This window comes from Argopecten irradians, chromosome 7, assembly GCF_041381155.1.
Source record: "Argopecten irradians isolate NY chromosome 7, Ai_NY, whole genome shotgun sequence".
Lineage (NCBI taxonomy): Eukaryota > Metazoa > Mollusca > Bivalvia > Pectinida > Pectinidae > Argopecten > Argopecten irradians.
Window position 1 is genome coordinate 33,591,317 of NC_091140.1, and position 22,551 is coordinate 33,613,867.

The following is a 22,551-nucleotide window of genomic DNA, read 5'->3' on the forward strand; positions in this document are numbered from 1 at the left end:
TCACGCGAGGGTGTGACTTTGGATACTGTCTTGTGTGATGCTGGATCTTGTGTTGACTTCCTGTTTCCGGTTTTTGAGAAAGTTTTCCAACTCTACATATATTGGATGATTTACATAGAATAACGTTACTGAGACACCTCTATCACAAGAGTTCGCTTCGCGAACGAGCCTTCGGCCCGTTCGCTGCGCTTTCTATGATGGTAATTTACGATTTAATTTTTATGTTTTATATGTTACAATGGTTTTAGAATGACAACATAAAGCAGAATAGGAACAAATTATTTGTGAAATAAATAATAAGAAATAAGAACACTTATAAAAACTTTATTTGTACATTTTGAAACTACGAAATTATAATTATCAGTTACATTTTGTATATTATGTAAAACCTACATTGAAAATATATGTGTGTTCCTAAACATTAAGCAAGAAGTATATTATTGACAATATCCCTTAAATGATTTTTGTGCTCGAGGAACTTGTCTTTAACGAAGACAACACTTTTTTAATCAATAATTAAAAAAAAACCTGCGATGAATTTGAGATTTCTATAACAGAGAGCGCAGCGATCGGGCCGAAGGCCCGTTCGCGAAGCGAACTCTTGTGATAGAAGTGTCTCGGTAACGTTATTCTATGTAATTCATCCATATATGTAGAGTTGGAAAACTTTCTCGAAAACCGGAAACAGGAAGTCAACACAAGATCCAGCATCGCGCAAGACAGTATCCAAAGTCACACTCTCGCGTGATTACAAAATCACACTCTCGCGTAATTACAAACAAATAACGCTTGCAAAAATTCAAAATAAAAACAAGTGAAAGATAAACCTTCCAATTTATTCTTACCTGAATCTAACAATTACATTTTGTCCTGAATATTAACTTAAAAGCCGTTTAACGTAAGCAGTTGCCTCGGAATTTTCCGTCTGGCAACGGAGAATGACGTTGAGATATAATTTGTAGCCGCAGTCACGTATTTTTGCAGAAAGTGAAAGTAGAAGTATCCTATGTTCAATATTGTTCTTCTTGTCATAAACATAATGCCAGTAACTCAGCAAAGCTATGATTAATGATTGATAATTCTATATATGGTTTCTAGCAGTACAGTTAGTCAACGCACACAATAAGCAATAAAAACAAAACACATGTCAATATCGATAAGACTGATGGGTCAGGGGAAATTACTGTTTCGCCGTTGGAAATCCTTTATTTAGATCTACCTGGCATACATGTATTTCTATTTAGTTACACATTAAAAAAAACAAACGAAAGAATGTATCAACTGCTGCGCTTTCAGCTAGGCTTTGCCTAAAATTATATTATCGTTTAAATACCGTTTTAGTGAAAATTTCTCGAGTAGGTATTTTGAATATTTGAACTAGAGGTTATTATTACAAAGTGTATCGTATCTATAGTATTTTTACATGGCAAGCTTTTGACTATTTTCGGCAAATCAGCTTATTTTCGCGACGATGTCATTTCGCGTTCAATAAGCTAAGGTCATAGCACATAATCATATGTTGGTTTAAGTATATATGTTCATTCATGGATAATGCATGTAAGTATTCGTTAAGATTTAGTGAAATTAAAAAAAAAATACGAAAATTCCCGTAACGCGAATATTTCCACTGTTACAGTATCTAGACTAATTTTGTCCCAACACAACACACTTTTGATTCTCCAATGATGTAATTTTTTTTCTGATTTGCATTCAATGTTTCATAACTAATATTTGAACATATTGATTATTGACTAAACTATACAAACTCCCGATTTTATTAGATAAGAATAGTAGAAAAAGGACATTTGACATGTTTGATATTATTGATAAGTTCCCTTTACTGCTTTGTACTGCTTTTAATACCGTATGAACTGTGACAAATGACAAAGACGCCATCAAATGGATAGAAGAACCTTGTATAATTTAAATAATTTATAATGTTTTGGAAGAGATAAGTGTATAAATTCACGACAGTCAAAAATGAACGTCCCTGGTGTATTATGATAGTATGTATAACATACACGTATTGCGACATGAAGGTCACATCAATGCTTCACTCTTCATGAAAGACGTCGAGGATTTTCGGGATGAAAATTCAAAGTTTCAGATTGAAATCATCCGAGATGCTTCTAGGAATAACTATGTCAGGTAAAATGTACACATTTTCTTTCTGGAAAAAAAGATAATTGTAAATGTACCATTGTGTTAAGACATATGTAATACTATTAAGTGGAATATTTCCATAAGGCATTATCATTCAATGGTAAGTAACGAAACAATTGGTATAATTTATGCAATATTTTAACGACTTAATATGGAAATACATTATATCTCATTATATCATTAATCAGCTAATTCCATATTGACCCTAGATCTGTGACATTAGCTCGGGGCCTTCGTGTTTTGGTCGATGTGACAGACCGTTTAGTATCAGGAAGTTTGTTATCAGGAAACATGACGATCAGACATTGAATGATCAACGTTTTTTTATATTAAGACACCACATTACATGTAATATCTACATATGTACCTACCGGGGTTACCTCTAAAGTTTTAAATGTGTTTTAGTGATCAGGTTCATAATAGTAATAGTTTAATAACGCAGGAATGCGCCGCTTTTGTATAACCGATTCCTAACCTATAATGTTCGGCAACGAGTTGAAAGATACGTTAAGATTCATATCTGATTCATAAACACGAACATCTTAGATTTAACGTGAAACATACACTATCCCTACCATGACATTCTCTTAGTCCGTCCGTTGCCAGTGGGACGAATTCAAACTTTGATAATCGGAACGCGTCGTATTATAATGTAGTCATCATGATGAGTCTAGAGATTTTTCGAATGCCGTTGCATGCGTTTGATTGGCGCACCTTCAATATCAGCCCAATTCAACTCATATTGACTCTGTTTGTCGATATTGGCCCATTTTACCAATATTGGCCCAGTTTTGTTATGATATTGATAGGAAAGTTTTCTCATATTGTTACCAAACATGAAAGTAATTAATCAACCATTTATTTTATCTCGCAAGGCGAAGACCAGACTGATACAAGTTTCTTTTAGACCCATCACAATCTTGTATTTTATTGGAGGCAATTCGGAATATAAACGAAGCGAACAATTATAGTAGTAAAACAACCAAGACCTTCAGCATGGCGAATTTATAAATGCTTAGAATGCTATTTCATTTTCCATTTCTGTTTTGTTTCATTTTTTCTGTCACCAACACTAAGCGCTTCTTGTGACGTTATAAACAGAAAACGCTAAACTAATCGTCAAAACCAAAAACGTTATCCAAACGATACTATTTGAGATTCTAGTTAACTAGAATGCATATGTTTTGCATGTCATAAGAGAAAACACGAAATATCGATCCTTGTCTGAAACGTAATGAACAGACACTATACACTGTTTATAGGGCGTGGATTAATAAGACCCAAATCCATATTAATTCCAACTTCAATGACAGTAATCATAAGACATCAATGCTTCATAGGCATATATTTACATTTCCACTGCAGTCCCGGTATATAACCTTACCAAGCGCAGTTGGAAGTCATGTAGACTATGAAATCCAATCGCTTATCATGACGTCATTATCATTGTGACGTCACAATTGTCGTGCCAGAGATCGCGTAAAACGGCAGTTCAAATGGCTGTTCCATCCTTGATGATAACAAATGACTAATTCACTATAGATGCAAAGTCCCTTGGTATTTCAACAAAAATTGTAGCCAAATGTAAATATAAGCACTGGACGTCTTTATGAAATTTGCCTATGTCCAGTTCGCATTCATTTTGGCTATGAATGGCAACTGAAAGACATTTAATGCTTAACTCATCATGAAACTGAACATCATTTACTAAGAACAGAAATAATAAAGAAGTCTTACTTTAAACAATTTTTAGTTTAGTAAATTGACTTTTTGACTGAGAACGCACTAAAGGACATAACAAAAACGACTAGCATATGCATTTGTACACATCTAATTTTAGTGTTCTGATTGTTCTACAATGCAGTGTTTATCCTGGGTGTGCATGCTTCAAAAATTCGTCAATATAGTTGGAAAGTCAGTCAGACGGCATCCCTTCTTTGTGATTTACCAACTAATTCAGACACAACGACCATCACCGTGAAATCCCTGATCCAGTGCTTGGCCTTCACACAACTTCTGGTTACAGAGAGTGGGTTCGCAGCGTATAACACCACCTCAGGACTGTGTACCCCAGATCCGGCTACATTACCCAGCGCATTCGGACAGATGTATGAAAGTGGTTTAGAACCAGTAACCATGGGCGATCCTATACCAGGTATGTTGTATCTGCATAAAATAGGCATCGTTTCTTTTACCGTATAGTTCATACCTTTGATACTATAACATATGGATAAATATATATATCGTTTGTAACAAATTTTTCAGCCAGTTCCCTGCGTTCCTTACAGTGTCCGCAATTCTCTTGTTCACTATAGCCTCGTTCTTGACCAGTTTTCGGTCTGTGTTCCAAATATATATAATATGACGTTAAATTAAAACAAGTTTGCAGTTTTTTTCTGACGTTTTAGCTAACCAATCATTGTAATAAACATCTGAAAATCGTATCTAAACATACAGAACAACATATTTTAGGTTTATGTCTCTTAAATAACCATACGAGTTTAGCAAACCGGAACACCAACCTCCGTGCCCTTCATCAGTGCCTGACGAATATGCACTGTATCACCGTACCCAGGCGATAACTATGCGCACAACACCATAACGTAACGTATTGATATTGCCAAAAAGCAATATAATATTAAAAAGAGAAAAAAATATAAAACCATGTGCAAAATATTGTCTGAGATAACTAATGGGAGAAAGCTATGAACAATGTATAAAGTTCATACTACAAAACATCTAAAACAATTATCGCCACGTTCAATTTCAGTTACTTACATATATCCATAAATAAATGGTAGGTTGGTTCATAGTATCATTATAACATAAGCTGAATAAGAATATTTCATAAACATACAATTCAAACGTAAAAGGTTGACATGCAATAAAAAGAGTATCGCAACAAAAGCTGCTAAATTATTAAGAATGTGGTTCCAGATAAAAAGATCATGTAGATAACATTATATTTCCTTTTCGCAGAAAGGCTTTAACACTCCTACACTTTTATTATTTTGATCTCAAACAAAAACTTACCTTACTTTCACATTACAAATACATATGTATAAACAAGTAGATAAACAGGTAGTTTATTTAATTAGTGATAGCTATTTTTCAGCAAATTTATCAGGGGAAGACAACTCTAACATCAAAACAAGTTAAAAGGAGACAACTCCATTTAACAATTTCAGTGATGAACACATCAAATGGCGTTATGAGTATTTGCAGTTATTAAACTAAAAGCTAAATTTGACAAATAAGTTGTTTTAAGGATTTGTTTGTTCACTATTTATAGTAAACCTCAATTGGTCCAATCGAACCAATGTGTTTTGCGTCCCTAATACCCCCATATTTCTATTTTCGTTGAATTCTGACACCCTTTTTGTTCAGGCCAAGCAGAAAACAGGTCGTAGGGGTCATGATTGTGACTCAGTCAAAAAAACAATACTCCATAACATCTCTACATCCATCCCGATACCAAGGCAAATGTTTTTTTGAAGTCCGACAAATGGTTTTTGAGAAATCGTGCGGCAAACTTACCGTCGGGAGAACCTAGATTATAAAATCAAAAGACGATGAAATGAGAAATCAAAGAAAAAGACTATTAATTTCACACTTCGTGTAATAGTACAGCGGATTGTAGAAAAATACTGCACTTTGTGATAAAAGCACCAAATTTGGTATACACATACTTTTCAATGTATTAATCAATATTAGATATGGAGGCAATCTTAAAAAACATCACTTCCGGTTTTTTTCAAGATTGCCGCCAGACGCCATTTTTGACATACAAAACATTGATTGGTAGTATATTTACATTCGAAAAAGAATCGGAAGATGCTTGAATTATTAACTTAGACGCATGAAGCTTTTTTAATCATAATCAATTTAATAAATTAGAGCATTTCTTTTTGAAAAATGCAAATAACCCATTACTTCCGGTTTGAAATTCAAAATGGCTGCCATTTCATGAAAGCTGTAATCCTGAAAAGTTTTTTTTTATAATTATCTTTTTATTCATGATTTTCATTCAGTACAATTAAATATACAAATACACTCAATAGACTCTCAAACACATACATACTTTCTTAAAAAAAATACACTCATATATTTAACATATGCATTCAGTATACATTCACATACATACAGATACGAAGCTTAAATTTCTAGTACATACGTAGAAAAAATTATACGAATTAGGAGTTTGGAGATGAGGAGAAAAATTATATTGTACTGAATATTAAGGAAAGGAGTCAAAGACAGGATTAGAAGAAAAAAGAAAGAGTGATAGAGTTATAAAGAAAGAAAAAGGAAAATGAAAAGAAAGAAAAAAATTTACAAAAGTCTAGGTAGGATGGAGACGGAGGAACAATTATAACTGTATAGAAAATCTTTAAAAAAAAAAAAAAAAAAAAAAAAAAATGCAATTCGGCTTTGTGCAGGAAAGGGGAATAAAATGAAATAGAAAATAAATAAATAATATATATGGGTTTAAAAAGTTTAATAAAGTAAATGTGTGACCAAGTGCAATTATAACTTGATTAGTTTTTCCCATTTTCTCCATTCATTTTCAAATTTAAGTTTTACTTTTTCATCGTTACTATTTGAAATATATTTTTGAACTGTATAATGGTCTTTACTTGTGTTGATAAGAGCGTTGATGCTTAATGAGTTGTGTAAACATCTCATTCTGTAAATGTATTGCTTAATAATTATGATAATTTCATTGTCCACTCTATTACTATGGAGATAATTTTCATGCAAGAGTCCAAAAAGAAAGGATTTTTATTAACAGAAAATGGAATTAAGAGAGCTTGTAATAATGTGTCAAAACTTTCAAGTAATCCTTGCACTTCCTCACACTCCCATAACATGTGTGTAATAGTTTCAGGCTCAGTATTGCAGAGTACACAAATAGGGGAGATAACTACTCTAATTTTAAACAAAAATGAATTTGTTGCCAAAATATAATGGATTAATCTATATTGGAACCACTGTAGTTTAGTATTTGTTGTAACATTAAATGGAATTTTATATATTTTACACCAAGTTTCATGATCTATATTGTTAAAAATTGCATTCCATTTTCTAGGACCAGACGGTATTATATCGGACATGTTTAAAAAGTTATAAAACAGTTTTGATCCTTTTCTATCTTTGAGAAAGAGTTGCAGATTAATAGGCATATATGGATAATGAATTTGTTTTCTTTGTAAATCATATGAAGAAATTAGTTTTTTGGTAGCTGAAACAAGACCTTGGTACTGTAAAAAAATTGTGTTTACTTGGTAAATCTGAATAAATTCTTGATATGTGTAAAATAAACTTCCTTCTACACTCTTACAATGTCATTTATGATACACCACCTTTCTGATGATAGTTTTTTAGAGATTATCTTCTATCCACCTTAATATACTGTTATACCAAATAGGAGCCATCAAAATGTTTTCTGACAGATTTTCTCGTTATATTTTAAGCTTAACATATACCACGATTTAAAAACATCACTCCAGATTCCGAACCACAATTGAAAGAAATCGCGCCATTTCTCTCTGATAAGTCTTCTTACCCATGTAGTTTAAGAGAATTTATAAAAGCTATGGTATTTATCATTTTCAATCTCCATTACATAATTTTGTGTGGTTGTCTCCCTTTAATTTTGTCTAATCTTGAAAAGTTGATTCGAAACGCGTTCTCAAATAATAAACATAATGTCATAAAATCACAGTTTCTTTAGAATGTTTCATTTAAGGATTTTTTCACCTCTAATTAATCTTCCTTTTCAATTGTCTGTCTAAGGGACTGATATTTACAACAATTTTATTGATGATGTCTTTTTATATTCAATCGAGAAACATATAGCTGTATCAGATTATAAAATAAAGTCTAATGCGAACAAATCACGCAGAAAATTACTGATTATTTCTGATGTGACTAAATGTTGTTCAAAATAAATACATATTTTGTAGCTTCAATTTATCGCTTCAGTTTTATTTTTCTTTCAGGACATTGCCTAATCCCTTCGTGGACTTTGACATTCAAGACGCGATCAGACGGAAGCGTTGCATTTGGAGACAAAACCACTCTGTTTAACAATCTGAATAAAGGTGATGATGTCAAAATCAAGCTAGGAGATGAAGACATTTATCTGGAGGCCCCTTATGTTATTCACAACGATAACGATTACTGTGCCGTCACGCCATTTGTAATTTTGAAGTCGCAGTTGGATACTCTACATTTGGATGGACTCATGATGTTGACGAAAGTGTGCACAGACGGTCAAGCTTACATTGGCAAACAGATCCTTGGTACCGGTAATAGTTTGATAGGTGAGAATCAGCTTATGGAACTCACCTGGTTCACAAGGTATGTATTCAATACTTATAAAAAACTTGTACATGCGTATCTGGCTTTTTACTATGCATATAGCAAAGTTATCTGCCCTTGCCGGTAGATAGTAATATGGTCTCTGTGTGGTTGAGCGTAACGTCATTTTGTCAAATAAACGGTTTGAAAATCGCTCACAAAATTAAACATCAAAATCAATATATATCCGCAAGGCAGATTACTGATTGTATATGTATCTACTTAGTACGCTATGTATCTAATATATTGCCCATGCAATGTCGGAAAAAACGTACAATTACCTATTCATTGGGATCTTATGTACTCCACTGCCCCCTTATTACATCTCATTTATGAAATTATACAACTCTGCAAAATTGAATACTTCCGAGACCCCTTTATTTCACACATTTGTAATGGTCGCTGGAAACACACAGATTTAGTAGAGAAAATGGCAGCCAAACACCGTCGCACTTCCGGTTCTATTTAAAAAAACAAACACGTGTATTTGAGAGATTAACAAAATGCTACCACGTGCATGCTACATGTATATGTAACGTGAATATCGCGAAAGTGATACGGTAACAGCAGTAGTCGTGTTCAATTTGAATATTTGACATCATGTCGTGTATGTCGACCATGATACATGTACCACTATAAAAACTCTTCTAACTGGCTAGCATTTTGTATATCAAAATAAAGAAGTTAGTACATATTACACTTCTTGTTTTCAATTTTGACTTCATGTTTAAAGTGAAGGATCGGACAATGAAACCAATGTAAATGCGTTCGTTGGCTTCCTTATATATCAGAATGACGGTCAAGTTCCGCTTACATTGTCCAGTTTTGACCATTGAAATCATGGAAAAGCTCCCCTCCAATGTAAATTTAGCTCAGTTCTAAAAATATATTCTCAACACGCGGCTGCGTGGAAATAGCAACACGGACATAGCCAAGCGGGAATACATTTTAGAATTTCTAAAATATGAATTCATTTCTACCCATTTAGAGCTATTTTGATGGGAATTTTCTATTTCACATGAAATCATAATGGATACACCAACACAATTTTTACCGACTTTAGCCTTCCTTTGCTCGACTATTCACTTCAACCCGCAACATTAACCGCCTGTACTCTATTTATAAGAAGGTTTTGCACAATGACTAGTCCTTCATTAAGATATATTAAACTCAAATAACAATTATAATAATCATATTTGTAATTGCACTACAGAAAACTCCCAGAAGATCCAGGTCTAGTCAATCCTGTTTACTATCATCGACCAGATGGGACAAGGCTACAGGGGTCTTTGAGAAACCTTCTAACATCATTACAGAGAGGAAAGTCTATCAGAACATCGTTAGGTATTGTCAAAGCATTTTCGTCACATGAACGTTTGGAACGTGACAACTGCAACGTCGTAGGACAAACAGTGTTTCGACTTGGATTAGAGCCTTCGAGTCTGGACATTGTAATTCCCGGATACTGGCGGTCAGTTCTTTATTCAACGACTGGGCCCGCTGAAATGACACGCTGGAACATCGGGGAACATGTATATCAGTATGATAGCCCAATATACCTCGACCTTAAATGGTTTGTAGATGTTTGTTGGGGCTTAGCCTTAATACATTCCGACAGTGGAAAAGCACTCTCGGGAAGCTTTGAAAGTCTAAAAGCACACATATTGAATGGTAGAAGGATTCGAATTCAATTTTACCAATTTATAATGGAAGCTGATAACATTGTTATATCTGATAATGGTCATATAATCACTGCGCAATTTCTCAGTCAAATGGACACCACGGAGCCGATGGTATTCGCTGCCGGGCATTGGAAATGGATAAGGCTATCGACTGACGGTTCAATCCGGACTGACATTTACGAAATGGGATCCTCAATTTTTATAAGGAACAGCGTTGCTTCCACTGCTGCCTCTTGGTTTGTGCAAAGACGCCAGTGGGTCACGGCTTTGGTAACGTCTTCTACTGGGTCAGTCATTAACGGATCGAAAACAGATCTTGCTAACGCCATTCGCAACGGATCAAGTTTGCGCTGTGTTGTCCATTTTGATAACAACGACATACTTGCTTTTACCGCAGACCACATCGAAGTCAAAGACGGTGAGGTTGCAGCGCAGCTGATAAGATATATACAGTTCGAAGATGGATCAATACCGGGCTTCATGCCATCTTGGAAATTAACCGTGGTGTGTACAAATGGAAAATTCAAGCAGTCAAGATGGGTCGTTGGTGAACACACCACATATGGCGAAAAACAGTTTAACGTGAACACAACATGGCTAGTTGATCATTGAAACATATCTTCGTATTTTACGCCACCATTTATAAATCTTGAATCGTTACAACATGAAGGTTATTTGGTAGAAGAAACTGGAACTGAAAGAAACGGCAGTTTTCAAAATGGAAACAACAATTCAAGTTATTATACGCATGTACAATGTACATAATCAAAGGAATGTAAGAGTTTCCGAAATATGATTGACAATACACTGTAGATATGCTAACACTTGTCGACAGAAATCCGAATATGAAAGGATGGGGTCGGTATAGCATGTACATAGTATTTAATACAATCTCTGTCATAAAGTTTAAGGAATATGTTTTTTCGGCTTATACAATTAGTTGATATATAGAGCCATAGTTTATTACACCTGAGAACCGAATACAAATCCTAGTCGGGCACTCGTTTGGGATGTATATATTGTGCCCCCTTTTTCCATTGGTTCCCAACTAAGAAGGTGGTTTGTGAGTCCCGGCTTGTGATAAAGGATATCACAAGAAAAACAGAAGAAGCAGTTTAAAAAGGGCAGGCTGGTGACTTGTACATAATGTTGAATTTAAATCTGTCACTCAGAAGACGCAGCAAGCTTCTTTGGCTCCGTCGGTAAAGCTATGATAATGCACAGCAGAGACCGGCTTCGATTCCTTGTCGGAAAACTCGACAGTTATATGCATTTTCAAAGGGTACAATCGTTTGCAATTTAATACTGGAGCGTCTGTATTCTTATTTTCATAATGCTTACAATGACAGAATATTGAATAAAAGTCCGGTATTTTCTGATCACACAGCATCGATATTTTTTCCGTGTGCTATAAAAATGCTAAATTTATGAGACCATTGGCATTTGAAGTTGACGTTTTGTCTGCATCTTAAGTTGACTTTCTTGTCCAATTTCTTGTCATATTTATTTTGTGTACTTGTTACCCTGCCCAGTGGTAAAAATGTTTTGCATGCGGTACATAATTTAACAAATCTCATCGACGTCACTGTATGTCAGACATATTAAGTTATAGATTTAAGGTAGGTTCATCCTTTTGAAAACCATGCCAATTTGCATGACGCTATATTGAAAGTTGCGGAGATTGCTTTGAATTCCAGAATGGTTTCCGATAAGTTCCGTTAGATATATACGTTCATACTTTGATATAATATTGAATGTTTATAATCATTAACTATATCAAATAAAATCAATTAAGAAAAAAAGGAGATGATATATCTGAGTTTGTTAGGGTCCATTTTGTAAATGGGAATGGATTTTCATTACCCGAATTAACGTTCGTAGCAATAAATGATAAAAGAAGACATGTTCGGATCGAAATTCCGGAATTCTAAAAGAATCGCATACGGAGTTCCTTAAAACACACAATTTGGATACAATCATAATAATAAACAGGCATAAACCAGGTGTAATAACAAATGAACTGATGTGGAATGTTATTTTGCGGCTTAATTTTCAAAAGAGCACTGTATGAAATGGGGGCAGGGTTGTGAGTTTCAAACTTCAAGCTTGCAAAATTGTGAAAATTTGATAAAGGACCTCATGTTTTTATATGATATTTGAGAACATTACAATTTATTGACATGTATGTCAGTGACAAATTCCACTTTGTCAAGAAATATCCAAGTGGAATGTCGTAGTGTATTGGAAACCATTGTGGTATCTTCGCAGCTTTCGGTATAGCGTCATGCGAATTGACGTAGTTTTCAAAAAGATGAATCAACTTTAATGAATAAATTGTATATTAATGACGAGCACGTAAGCCTCTCATTTCATCAACATCTGAATTCATTAATATATATGTCAAAAGCTTATTTGATTAAACAGTCAACAAATATCTCACGTGGATTTTCCAAATGCTCATTTTTTATATCGCAATAACCTTCAAAGATGAAATTAATTGTTCACGCATGATTCTTTCCTTGAACAAGATATGGGCGAGTTAGCATATCCTAGCAACAATTGTCTTGTGTACAATAGGTTTATCCCATATAATTTCAATAACTGTGAATTGTTCTAGTGAATAGGGATGCTGTAAACAAAATAGAACTGTAATTCAAAGGTAGATTACCATGTATTCTATAATCGATCTTAGATCTTAAACGTCAATATTGAGATAAAAAGGTATTTTATAACGTATGTGATGTCATATCAGTCTTAAACACGACAAACAATCCTTGTGTGGAGGACTTTGATCAGAGATGGATGTGTTTTGGATTGTTTTAGGGATTACTTTATTTCCTGATAGTAAGTGATGATTCTGAGTTTGAATACGACATATTTATAATTTAATAAATACTTTTTTTTACCGAAATAATAGTATAGTTTGGGTAGTAGATCCAATACGCTGGTCTAACTTTTTTAAACTATACTGGTTTCGTTTCGAATATTTTACGCTCTGATGAGTCATGTATCAACTGTTATAACCAGCTTTAGAATTTTCTAAGGGTATTGAATTAAGCTTTTTGCCCAACTTCGAAGATTTTAGCCTTCTATAGTTCAAATCATATTCGAGATTATATTCGAGTCCTGGTTATTTGTTTCAAAGCACGTTTATTACATGCTGAGCCTCCTATGTCATTTGTTAGCTTAAACAACTTAGGCTCAAACCGCGATCAAACAAAGTTCCAAAATCAAGAAGGAAAAAAAAAACAGACGTCAAAAACCTTAACAAACTCAGTTTTATAATTGAAAACGTCATTCTACAGACTTTCGGTGTAATCGAAACATTCACGTAAATTTTTCACATTTCGATTGATGTAATTTCGTCTTTACCGGGTACTTTATTAACGCTTTTCTGTGCAAATACTTGATCTTTAAACATTTCAGTTGCACTGGGTACTGATATAGTGTACAGCGATTATTATATGAATTGGCGAGAAGCTTATGAGTTTTGTCTGGATCACAATGGTCGTCTCATGATACTGGACACAGATGATGAATGGAGGACATACCAGAAGGAGGTCAGGTCACAGGGCAAGTGAGTCACTTTCAGAAAATTCAACTGCATACATTGTTTCAAATGAGTTGTTTGTCAACGTACTTTGTGCTTTTGGATTAATTGCGTATAATGTTGAAGATATTTAGAAATATCGATTTCAGGTTTACTAACATTTCAATATGATTAGAAATGCTCCGTAGCCGACAGAGCATAAAGATACCCACCATTTGAAAAATAACTGATGTATAATCTATTTAATTAACACGGAAATGTATATGAAACAATTCATTTGTATTTTTGCATGCACAATAAGTACTTAATCACATATTGGGCATAATCAAATGTAATTCAGTCGGGACGCAGGTATTGTTTTTTATTTTCATCTTGAAGTAAAATAAGAATCTCAAACGTCTTAATGATGGTAAAGTAAGTTACTTTAGTATTTGAAAAAAATCCAAATTTGTCTTTTGATAGAGTGAAAACACAGTTCCTCTGCTTTGGGGCATCTTTAAAGAATTTACTCCTCCTGTTATCTGTAATTGCATGGTGTCTTTAGGATTAAGGGGAACAGTAGCGGTTAAGTAAAACTATTAATGACCCCATTAAATATTAAGCAAAACTTTCAAGATTTAATGAAAAAAACTCACGTGGTATTATGGTTAATCACTAAAAATGAACAACATATCAGACAATCTCTGTTATTAAGCATTAAACTTCCTGTGTTGTTACTTAGTTCCCTAGTGTGATAGACATACATGTACTATTCATCTCTACCAACTGAGCCAAAGAAGCATATTCCGTTAGCTGTTACAATAATGGACCTTTGTTGAGGTCCATATGGTGTTATTTCGTCCGAATAGAATAAATAATGACCTAAGGCGTAGCCGGAGGTCATTATTTTGAAATTCTTATTTTTTTTAATCTAATTTTTTATAATGCATGTAGATATGTCGTTTTTTTTCGATTTTTTTTAATCTCTATTGTGCATATCAATTTTAAGAAAAGTGATGGACAAAGAACGGCACCCTGGTGAATGCAGCGTTTGGGAAATGAACTTCGCAAAGGAATATTGACACGATGTTTCTAAAAATGGAAACACCGAGTCAATATGCCATAAATTGAATGTCACGTGGCCATGTATTTACCGATGAGCATATCTCATATAAAATTTCATTTTTTTCTTTTAGATGTTCAGTTATGTTTTGGACGGGTTTGTTACTGGATAAATATTCCTGTCAAACAAAAATGATTTACAATCGAAAGTACATGAGATGGGAATATTATAAAGTCTGGTCCTACAGCAACTGGGGCATATGGGACGGTGTGACCGAACCTAACGGCTGTCCTGATTATAGCTGCGTCGTCACAACCTGTTTTGGAATGAAAACGAAAAGATGTGGCGAGAGAAAATTGTATAAAGCTCTATGTAAGAAAGGTAAACAATCATTGTTAATTACCGTGTGGTAATGATCCCGGAACTAGGTACCCTCTGAAGCAAGAGTGAGAAAATCAGGATATGAACAGAGCTAAAATTGTTGCATTTATCTGCATTTTAAGACGTTTTTGGATACTGACGTTTGGTGCACGTGTTTCCGAATATACCAGCCATACAATGATATATAAATGGTTAACTAGAATTGTCGCAAAAAACTTGACAGGTGTAAACATGTCACCACGCCAAGGGAGGTACCGACGAAAATCGCCTGTCGTTAAAAAAGATGCTGGAAAAGGGCTTTCTATCGACCATAATTACATATTTTAGAACTACATTACTCTATTATGATATATAAGGGTAGATTCACAAGAAAAATAATTCCTTCCCATCCCGTCTCATTTATGTCAAAAGACTCGTCCAAATCGCAATGGTGTACGGCACATAGAGAAGGAGGTGTACGGCTCATAGCAAATGCTTATCTCGGGAGGTGTACGGCACATAGTCACTTTATATAAAGGGAGTTGTACGGCTTATAGTTACTATTATATATTTTTTCAGTGATAGGTTGGTGAAAACAAAAAGGATAACTATTTAAGACTTCAGGTAATGCCTCATACATGTATGCATCGTTATTACATTATAAGTGTTACTAACAGTTTACAATCATTATTACATTATAAGTGTTACTAACAGTTTACAATCATGCATAAAATTGGGGTTTGTTTGTTTCTCGTAACCAGTGGACTGCAACATAAAGACACGTACAAAACGCACTAATTTCGTTCCCACTCACTAATTGGGTTATCGTTTGTAGATCCAAATATATTCAATATCCACGAAATTGTCGAAAATGTCGTAATGCGTTTTACTATGATATATATATATATATATATTGGTACCTAATCAATTGTCAAGTTTGGAAATAAAGATGCTGATGATGATGATGATGATGACGATGATAAAAATCATGGAATGCTGACGATATACATGATGGTTGTGATAATGATGATTTATGAGATGATATGAGTAAGGTGTTTGAGAGTGAGTGTGACATTAGCTATGTATAAAAAAGTGTGTTAAGAAATAACAATAGATTATATAATTTAAGTCACAAAATTATTACTGGTTTACCTTCATAGGAAACTGTTTCAGCTTTATATTAGGATACGTTTGGATTTGGTTTTATTTGTTTAACGTCCTATTAACAGCCAGGGTCATTAATGGACATACATGGTTTGTTGATGGAGGAAAGCCGGAGTACCCGGAGAAAAACCGCCATTCAACGGTGAATAACTTTAAACTGCCTCACATGGGATTCAAACCTGCATCCAAGAGATGGAGGGATTGCGGATATATGTCGGGACATCATAATTACTCGGCCATCCGAACCGGCCCTAAGACACTTTCTTAGAGATAAAACTTACAGTTTAGTCTACAAATCGAGAATAATTTAGCACCAAAGTATCTCCACTAACAGCAATTATGGAAATCCTCTTCACAGACTTTCTCTAACTAAATCTTCTTTTATACATTCTTCTTTGCATGTATAAGGAATGACTTGGATGGAGCGACTAGATCATTATCTTCATTAGGAATTTAAAAAATAATATATGTCATGTAATTATGATGAAAAAGATCCAGCCTACTACAATTTTTGGTGACACGAATACAAACGTACATGCGAAGTTAAGACATCGGTGTAGTCAGTTAAACTTGTTTCGTGCAACTCTTCAACAGTCTAAATTGTATCCGTAGTCATAAGAGTACCTAACATTTTTTTCCAAAGTTATAGATATTTGAATGGCAGAATTATTTTATTAGATAACTTAAAAAACTTGAATGTTGAAATAATTTTGAAAATTTCACTACGCGGTAGCTTGCTACATTCTGATCATATAATCAAAAGTATTTTCTGACACGTGATTCAATTTAAAAAGTCCAGCAAAAGATTTTGGTTTTATAAAAAATGTAAATTTTGTATTTAATGATTTTAATATTGTCAATATATATTGTCTCTTGTTTCGTCCTTGTATGTTACGAGAAGGCTTTTCAAATTAGTAATAACTTTTTGATTTTTTTGTTTATTGTATTGACAATAAAATATGTTTAAACCAAAACTTTTCAATTTTCACAACATTCCTATCTTTGACTATCCAGATGGCGACGTATCTATATATAGATGTAGGTATTGTCGGGAAATTTGTTCTATATTCGCGGACGTTATATTATATGTCATCTGACGAAAAAAAATATGTATATTCATCAGACAAATATTTTTTTATACAATTTTACACCTCATTTATTATCTTTATTATAATCAGCGGTATTGAGGACACTATGAGCCGTACACCCACCAAATAATCTATCAGCTATAAGCCGTACACCACCGAGATATTGCATTGCTCCCATAACATAAATAGATGGGGCCGAGAAGTACTTTTCTTGTGAATCTACTCTTATATATCATAATAGAGTAATGTAGCACTGAAATATGTATTTATGTTCGATGAAAAGTTCTTTTCAAGCATCAGTTCGAACGACAGGCGATTTAAGTCGTTACCTCCCTTTGTGTGGTGGCATGTTTACATTTAGTAAGTTTTTGTGTAACACTTCTCGAAAACCATTTATATATCTTTGTGTGGCTGATATATTCGAAATCACGTGTACCAAACGTCAGTATCCAAAAACATCTCAAAATGCAGATAAAAGCTATGATCAAAGCTCTATTCAAATCCTGATTTTCTCACTCCCACTTCAGGGGGTACCTAGGTCCGGGGTCATTACCACACAGTGAAATGGAATGTTTCGGTGAGTGTCGACCAATATAAGTCTAAAATCAACCTGGAAGCAGACACGCCCATGTGTTATTACATACTTACTCCTTCATTTAATCATAGAAAGTTCCATTTACAGCTAGTTTAATATGTACGGAAAGCTCAGTAGACGGAAACATATCCTGAAATAATCCAGGTTAGAAAATTTGTATCAGCAATTCATGTCAGAATAAGCTTTACTTATTCTGCTGTATTAGTTTTCAGAAAACAAAAATACAAAATAAAAACAATTTAAACATGTTTCCATGGCAGATTCCAAAATAGTTTCGAAATATATTGCTTTGATAATCAGATCAACATAAGTTGATGAATGTTCATGCGATTATTTCAGAATTTCAAACTACAACGTATGACACTCTTTCAACTGTCCCGAGGTGGTCCACCACCGATGCAGTTTATAGTACAGGAGTAAACGCAAACAACCGGATGACCAGCCCAGCAGCAACAACTGCTTATAACGCTAAAACAACCAGCCAAGTCACGGTAACCCGCCCTGCCACTTCATCGAACAGTCAAGTCGCAAAATACATTTCTGACGCTACAACAACTCGTCCCAGAACAACGCTTTACGACACGTCTTCAACTCCAAGTATTTCGACAGGAGCGACGCTTTCGACAGGAGCGACAGCCTCCACGTGTGTTAATAAATCTGTTTGGAGTAGCAAGTGCTGCATCAGGAGGACCAGAGTTAAATACCTCAGCATGGAAGAGTTGGTATACGCTGTTCAGGAATTGAAGCTACGACTAACCGTCAATAAAACAAGCCTATCGTCCTGGAAGTGTAAGCATCTAAGTGTTTACGAAGCAAGGCCCAGTAGTGTGGCGATGGGTGGCGTAGCCATAGCTATTCTGATAAGTATCATCGGTATGATGTTTATATCGGATATGGTTAATTACGCCAGGCTGTTTTAGAATCTTTTCTGTGGTATGATTATTCAGCTGAGCTTATTTTCTCTATCTTGTCCTGATAATATTGAACAATTCGAGGAATTCGAAGTACATCTGTCCCTTTTTGAAACAAGGTTATTATTCTTTGCAGCGTGCACAGGTTTTTCAAGATATGTCAAGAAATCCGAAAACAGAATGTGTCAGTTGCGAAACACAATATGTACAATGGAAACTTAACAGTACGAGTGGAAAATGATAAACAGAAGCTTCTATGAGTTATACGATGTTTGAAAAACATATTGATATTTGTGACGGCGACTGACAAAATGGGCCCAGATGAGGAAAAATCACATTTTCATTTTTTCACATTTTTATTTACTTCATGGTGTGTAGATCACGTTTACAAAATATTAAAGCCGTAGGATAAAGCATTTAAGAGATATGCGACTTTGAATGAGGCAACATGTAGATTCATTAATGACAAAATTAGCGACGTGAAAGCATCACGTCATGAACATTGACGTCATGTAACAAGGCTGCCAATGACGTTACATAAAAACGTATACGTGCATATGACTATGCTTTGGACTGATCTTTAACACCTGTAATTTATTAAAAGTTTAGCTCGATCAGTGTTACTAAAACTACATCATTGTCCGTTCTATCAAAATACAAGATTATCTGTGACACGTACATGTAACAATCTAATTCTACGATGTGACGGGGTGAAACACTGCGTGCTATGTGTAACAAATACTTTCGCGTGTGATTTAGTTTCATGCTTTGGAATTTTAAAATGTTTTCGTTGGTAGAGATATTCATGGTTCGACAATGATGCCATTAATAAATCAAATATGATATCTTTTTTTTAATATTCATGGTTCCACAGCAACCGCCAAAAGAACAACTTCACGAGGAAATTTTCATGCAATGATATTGATTTGTATGTTCGTATTTAAAAAAGTCAAAGATCTGTGCATTTGATTAAAGTTTACATGTATATGCTTCCAGATTCTTTTAACTAGAATGTTGGTATACGAATAACATTAATGGAGTGACCGATCAGATATATACCGAAGAAGTCAAATAAGTCAAATGCACATGCATGCGTATGCGCTCAAGTGCTAAGAATTGACGAAGTCCGAATAGATGATGTAAATAAAACCGTCAAAACTAAATTGAATGTGGATTAAATGATCAAATAAAAAGACTAATGTATGAAACATCCTATTCGGGTTAGATGATGTTTTCAAAGTACTAGTGAATCGAGCCCGAACCCTCCGATCTCTTTGCGTTCACCTTTGGAAACCACATACAGTGTACATGATTACATTGGTAACCAGTAATATATATTTTCAATTCCCCATGTTCCTTCCCGAATGACCGGAATAATGTCGTTCTATCTCATCCACAATACGGCATATAATATATACAATTATACGGATTTATATATATATATATATATCTTGTTATATCTATACATTCAAGATCCATCTTGTTTTTGTATCAGTTGTTCTTAATCTGATTATAGTGTGCTGGTTTGTTAAATGTTTTTTTTAAACAATATGACGTAGACAGTACATACATGCACTTGGGATCGAGCAAAGTGGTCACAATATATAGCACTCAGGAAATGGTGGTGGGGAAGGAGGTTATTATGGTAAACAAAGGCAATTCAGTTTAATAACTGTTGTGTTTTTTAATCAGATCAACATTTAAAACACTAAAACGATGTATGTCTTTTACTGTTTTTTTTCTGTTAAATGTGTGTTTTAAGTCAACTATTTAGATTTCTTAAACTGTGAATCAGGAAGTGTTCGTAGTTCTCCGATTCACACATTTTAAATTTTATATCAGGTAGATATACTACTGGATTTAGTATACTGACCCATTATGGCACATAAAACAAAAACCTGTGGATGGAGTGATCAAATTTAAGAAACGATTGATCGCATTTACATTTCAGACTCTTTCCTTTCAATATATCTTATAGACAACTCAAGAACTAAACCTATTTTTCAGAGTTCTACTTTATATATATTTCGGATAAAAACCGTTAAGAGAAATTGCAATGCACACGATTGAAAAAAAAGACGAAAAAAACGTTTCAAACAGAGGGTTTTGAGAATTAGTAACAGTTTATATCAATTTGAACCCACCACAATGCCAATAGATCACTATATAGAGGTCCTAATGCTCTGGATCAAAAGTTCCACAGTTTTTTTTATCTTGATTATAAGACCCCTAAAACCAATATATGTATACTCTGGTACACAGATAAAAATTGATATAAATTGTAACTAATTCTCACACCCCTGTGGTTTCTAAAATAGTTTTTTTTTCTACATAAAGCTCTTTCTAGATGATGTAGATGAAATGAAAAATACTGTTTCACCCTAAGATTTAAGCACTGATGAGTGATTTGACTAGACTGGGTGGGGTTGGTGTGCGGGATCCTCACAAAACTGAACAAAGTATATAAATCATCTTCGTCCATTGACCACTCCCTGTACCCAGGTACCATGTACTGTATAATGTCATCAAAATTAATGCTATGGTCACAATGATCGGTCGGTATCCGGAGATAGGGGGTAATCGGGAGTACACCGCTGGTTTTGGGCCATTTTCCGATACTGGACAACACCGGTCAAAAAATTTGTCCGACATAATTTACATTAAAAGGAGGCCGTGCGGTAATCGTACGACGTCTGTTTCCAAAGATTTTTTTTTTTTTTTTTTTTTTTTTTTTGGGGGGGGGGGGGGGGGGGGGGGGGGGGCGAGGCAGTTAATATCAATCTAACATATCTAATGCTAAATCGACCGATTATCATATGATGTCCGGGCGATAACTGGCCTATTCACTGGACATCGTACGAATATCGCCTTAGTTGATTACGGACAACGAAGGACACTTGTACCCCAGGCCCGGCCAAATGTCGGGCGATGTGATTGCCGCTCGATTAAACGATATGTGAAAGATATGTGGCCGATTATGAAATTCTACGGGACACCGGGAATATTCTAACTTCGAATTAAAAATCTTCGGGCACGTCCCCGATGCTGTCTGAGACACAGGGACCTGGCACGAAAATTTTTAACCAATAGTATACATATATATATACGTATACTCTTAGTTTAAAAAAAATCGTGCCAGGTCCCTGTGGTCTGAGAGTCCCATCCACCGGCCGGCCATGTCTGGTGTCCGTCCGGAGACCAGGCAAAAATGGCCAAAATGCATGCCGGGAATAAATACATCTTAAGCCTAATCGGAAGGGGATGTGACCAAAGCATAAGTACTGAACTCTACCGACGTCCACTATAAATGCCACATTCCTTGTTAGCATCGTCGCATAGTTCTACAAGAAAATAGATATCATTTGCACTGATCAGAAACTTAACTTATTCTCAAACAAAATTAAAGATCATCCACAGGTGTTTTGTTCTATAGATATTTTTGTTCTATCTCTATCTACTCGAATTACGTATGTATACATGTAAAGAGAAAACAATATGTATAAAGCCAAACACCTGTGGTTCATCTACAGAATTCAATTCTCGGCTGATGAAATCTGCTTCCTTGTCCTCTTACAATTCAGACGGAATATTTCTAACACAATTTTCTTGCCTTTATTTTGTCTTTAAAACAAC

The 22,551-nt window shown here is 34.6% G+C and overlaps 2 protein-coding genes across 2 annotated transcripts; both read left to right on the forward strand.

The window, feature by feature from the left end:
• The first annotated feature begins 2,123 nt into the window (after window positions 1–2,123).
• On the forward strand, window positions 2,124–11,825 carry LOC138327157 (uncharacterized). The gene is made up of 4 exons (XM_069273144.1): window positions 2,124–2,148; window positions 4,028–4,318; window positions 8,166–8,526; window positions 9,740–11,825. The coding sequence occupies exons 1-4, from the start codon at window positions 2,124–2,126 to the stop codon at window positions 10,818–10,820; spliced, it is 1,758 nt and encodes a 585-aa protein (XP_069129245.1). The 3' UTR covers window positions 10,821–11,825.
• Window positions 11,826–14,464: 2,639 nt separating this feature from the next.
• Window positions 14,465–19,018, forward strand: LOC138327158 (uncharacterized). Its single transcript, XM_069273145.1, has 3 exons — window positions 14,465–15,209; window positions 17,940–17,989; window positions 18,347–19,018. The coding sequence occupies exons 1-3, from the start codon at window positions 14,869–14,871 to the stop codon at window positions 18,925–18,927; spliced, it is 972 nt and encodes a 323-aa protein (XP_069129246.1). The 5' UTR covers window positions 14,465–14,868; the 3' UTR covers window positions 18,928–19,018.
• Window positions 19,019–22,551: the final 3,533 nt, after the last annotated feature.

Excerpts from the sequence above, each read along its gene's own strand:
- LOC138327157 (XM_069273144.1), top strand. The coding sequence starts at position 2,124 with ATGCTTCTAGGAATAACTATGTCAG. Across the intron at positions 2,149-4,027 it reads TCTAGGAATAACTATGTCAG|TGTTTATCCTGGGTGTGCAT; the intron begins GTAAAATGTACA and ends TCTACAATGCAG. Across the intron at positions 4,319-8,165 it reads CATGGGCGATCCTATACCAG|GACATTGCCTAATCCCTTCG; the intron begins GTATGTTGTATC and ends TTTTTCTTTCAG.
- LOC138327158 (XM_069273145.1), top strand. The coding sequence starts at position 14,869 with ATGTCACGTGGCCATGTATTTACCGATGAGCATATCTCATATAAAATT. Across the intron at positions 15,210-17,939 it reads TCATTGTTAATTACCGTGTG|GGGGTACCTAGGTCCGGGGT; the intron begins GTAATGATCCCG and ends CTCCCACTTCAG. Across the intron at positions 17,990-18,346 it reads CAGTGAAATGGAATGTTTCG|AATTTCAAACTACAACGTAT; the intron begins GTGAGTGTCGAC and ends CGATTATTTCAG.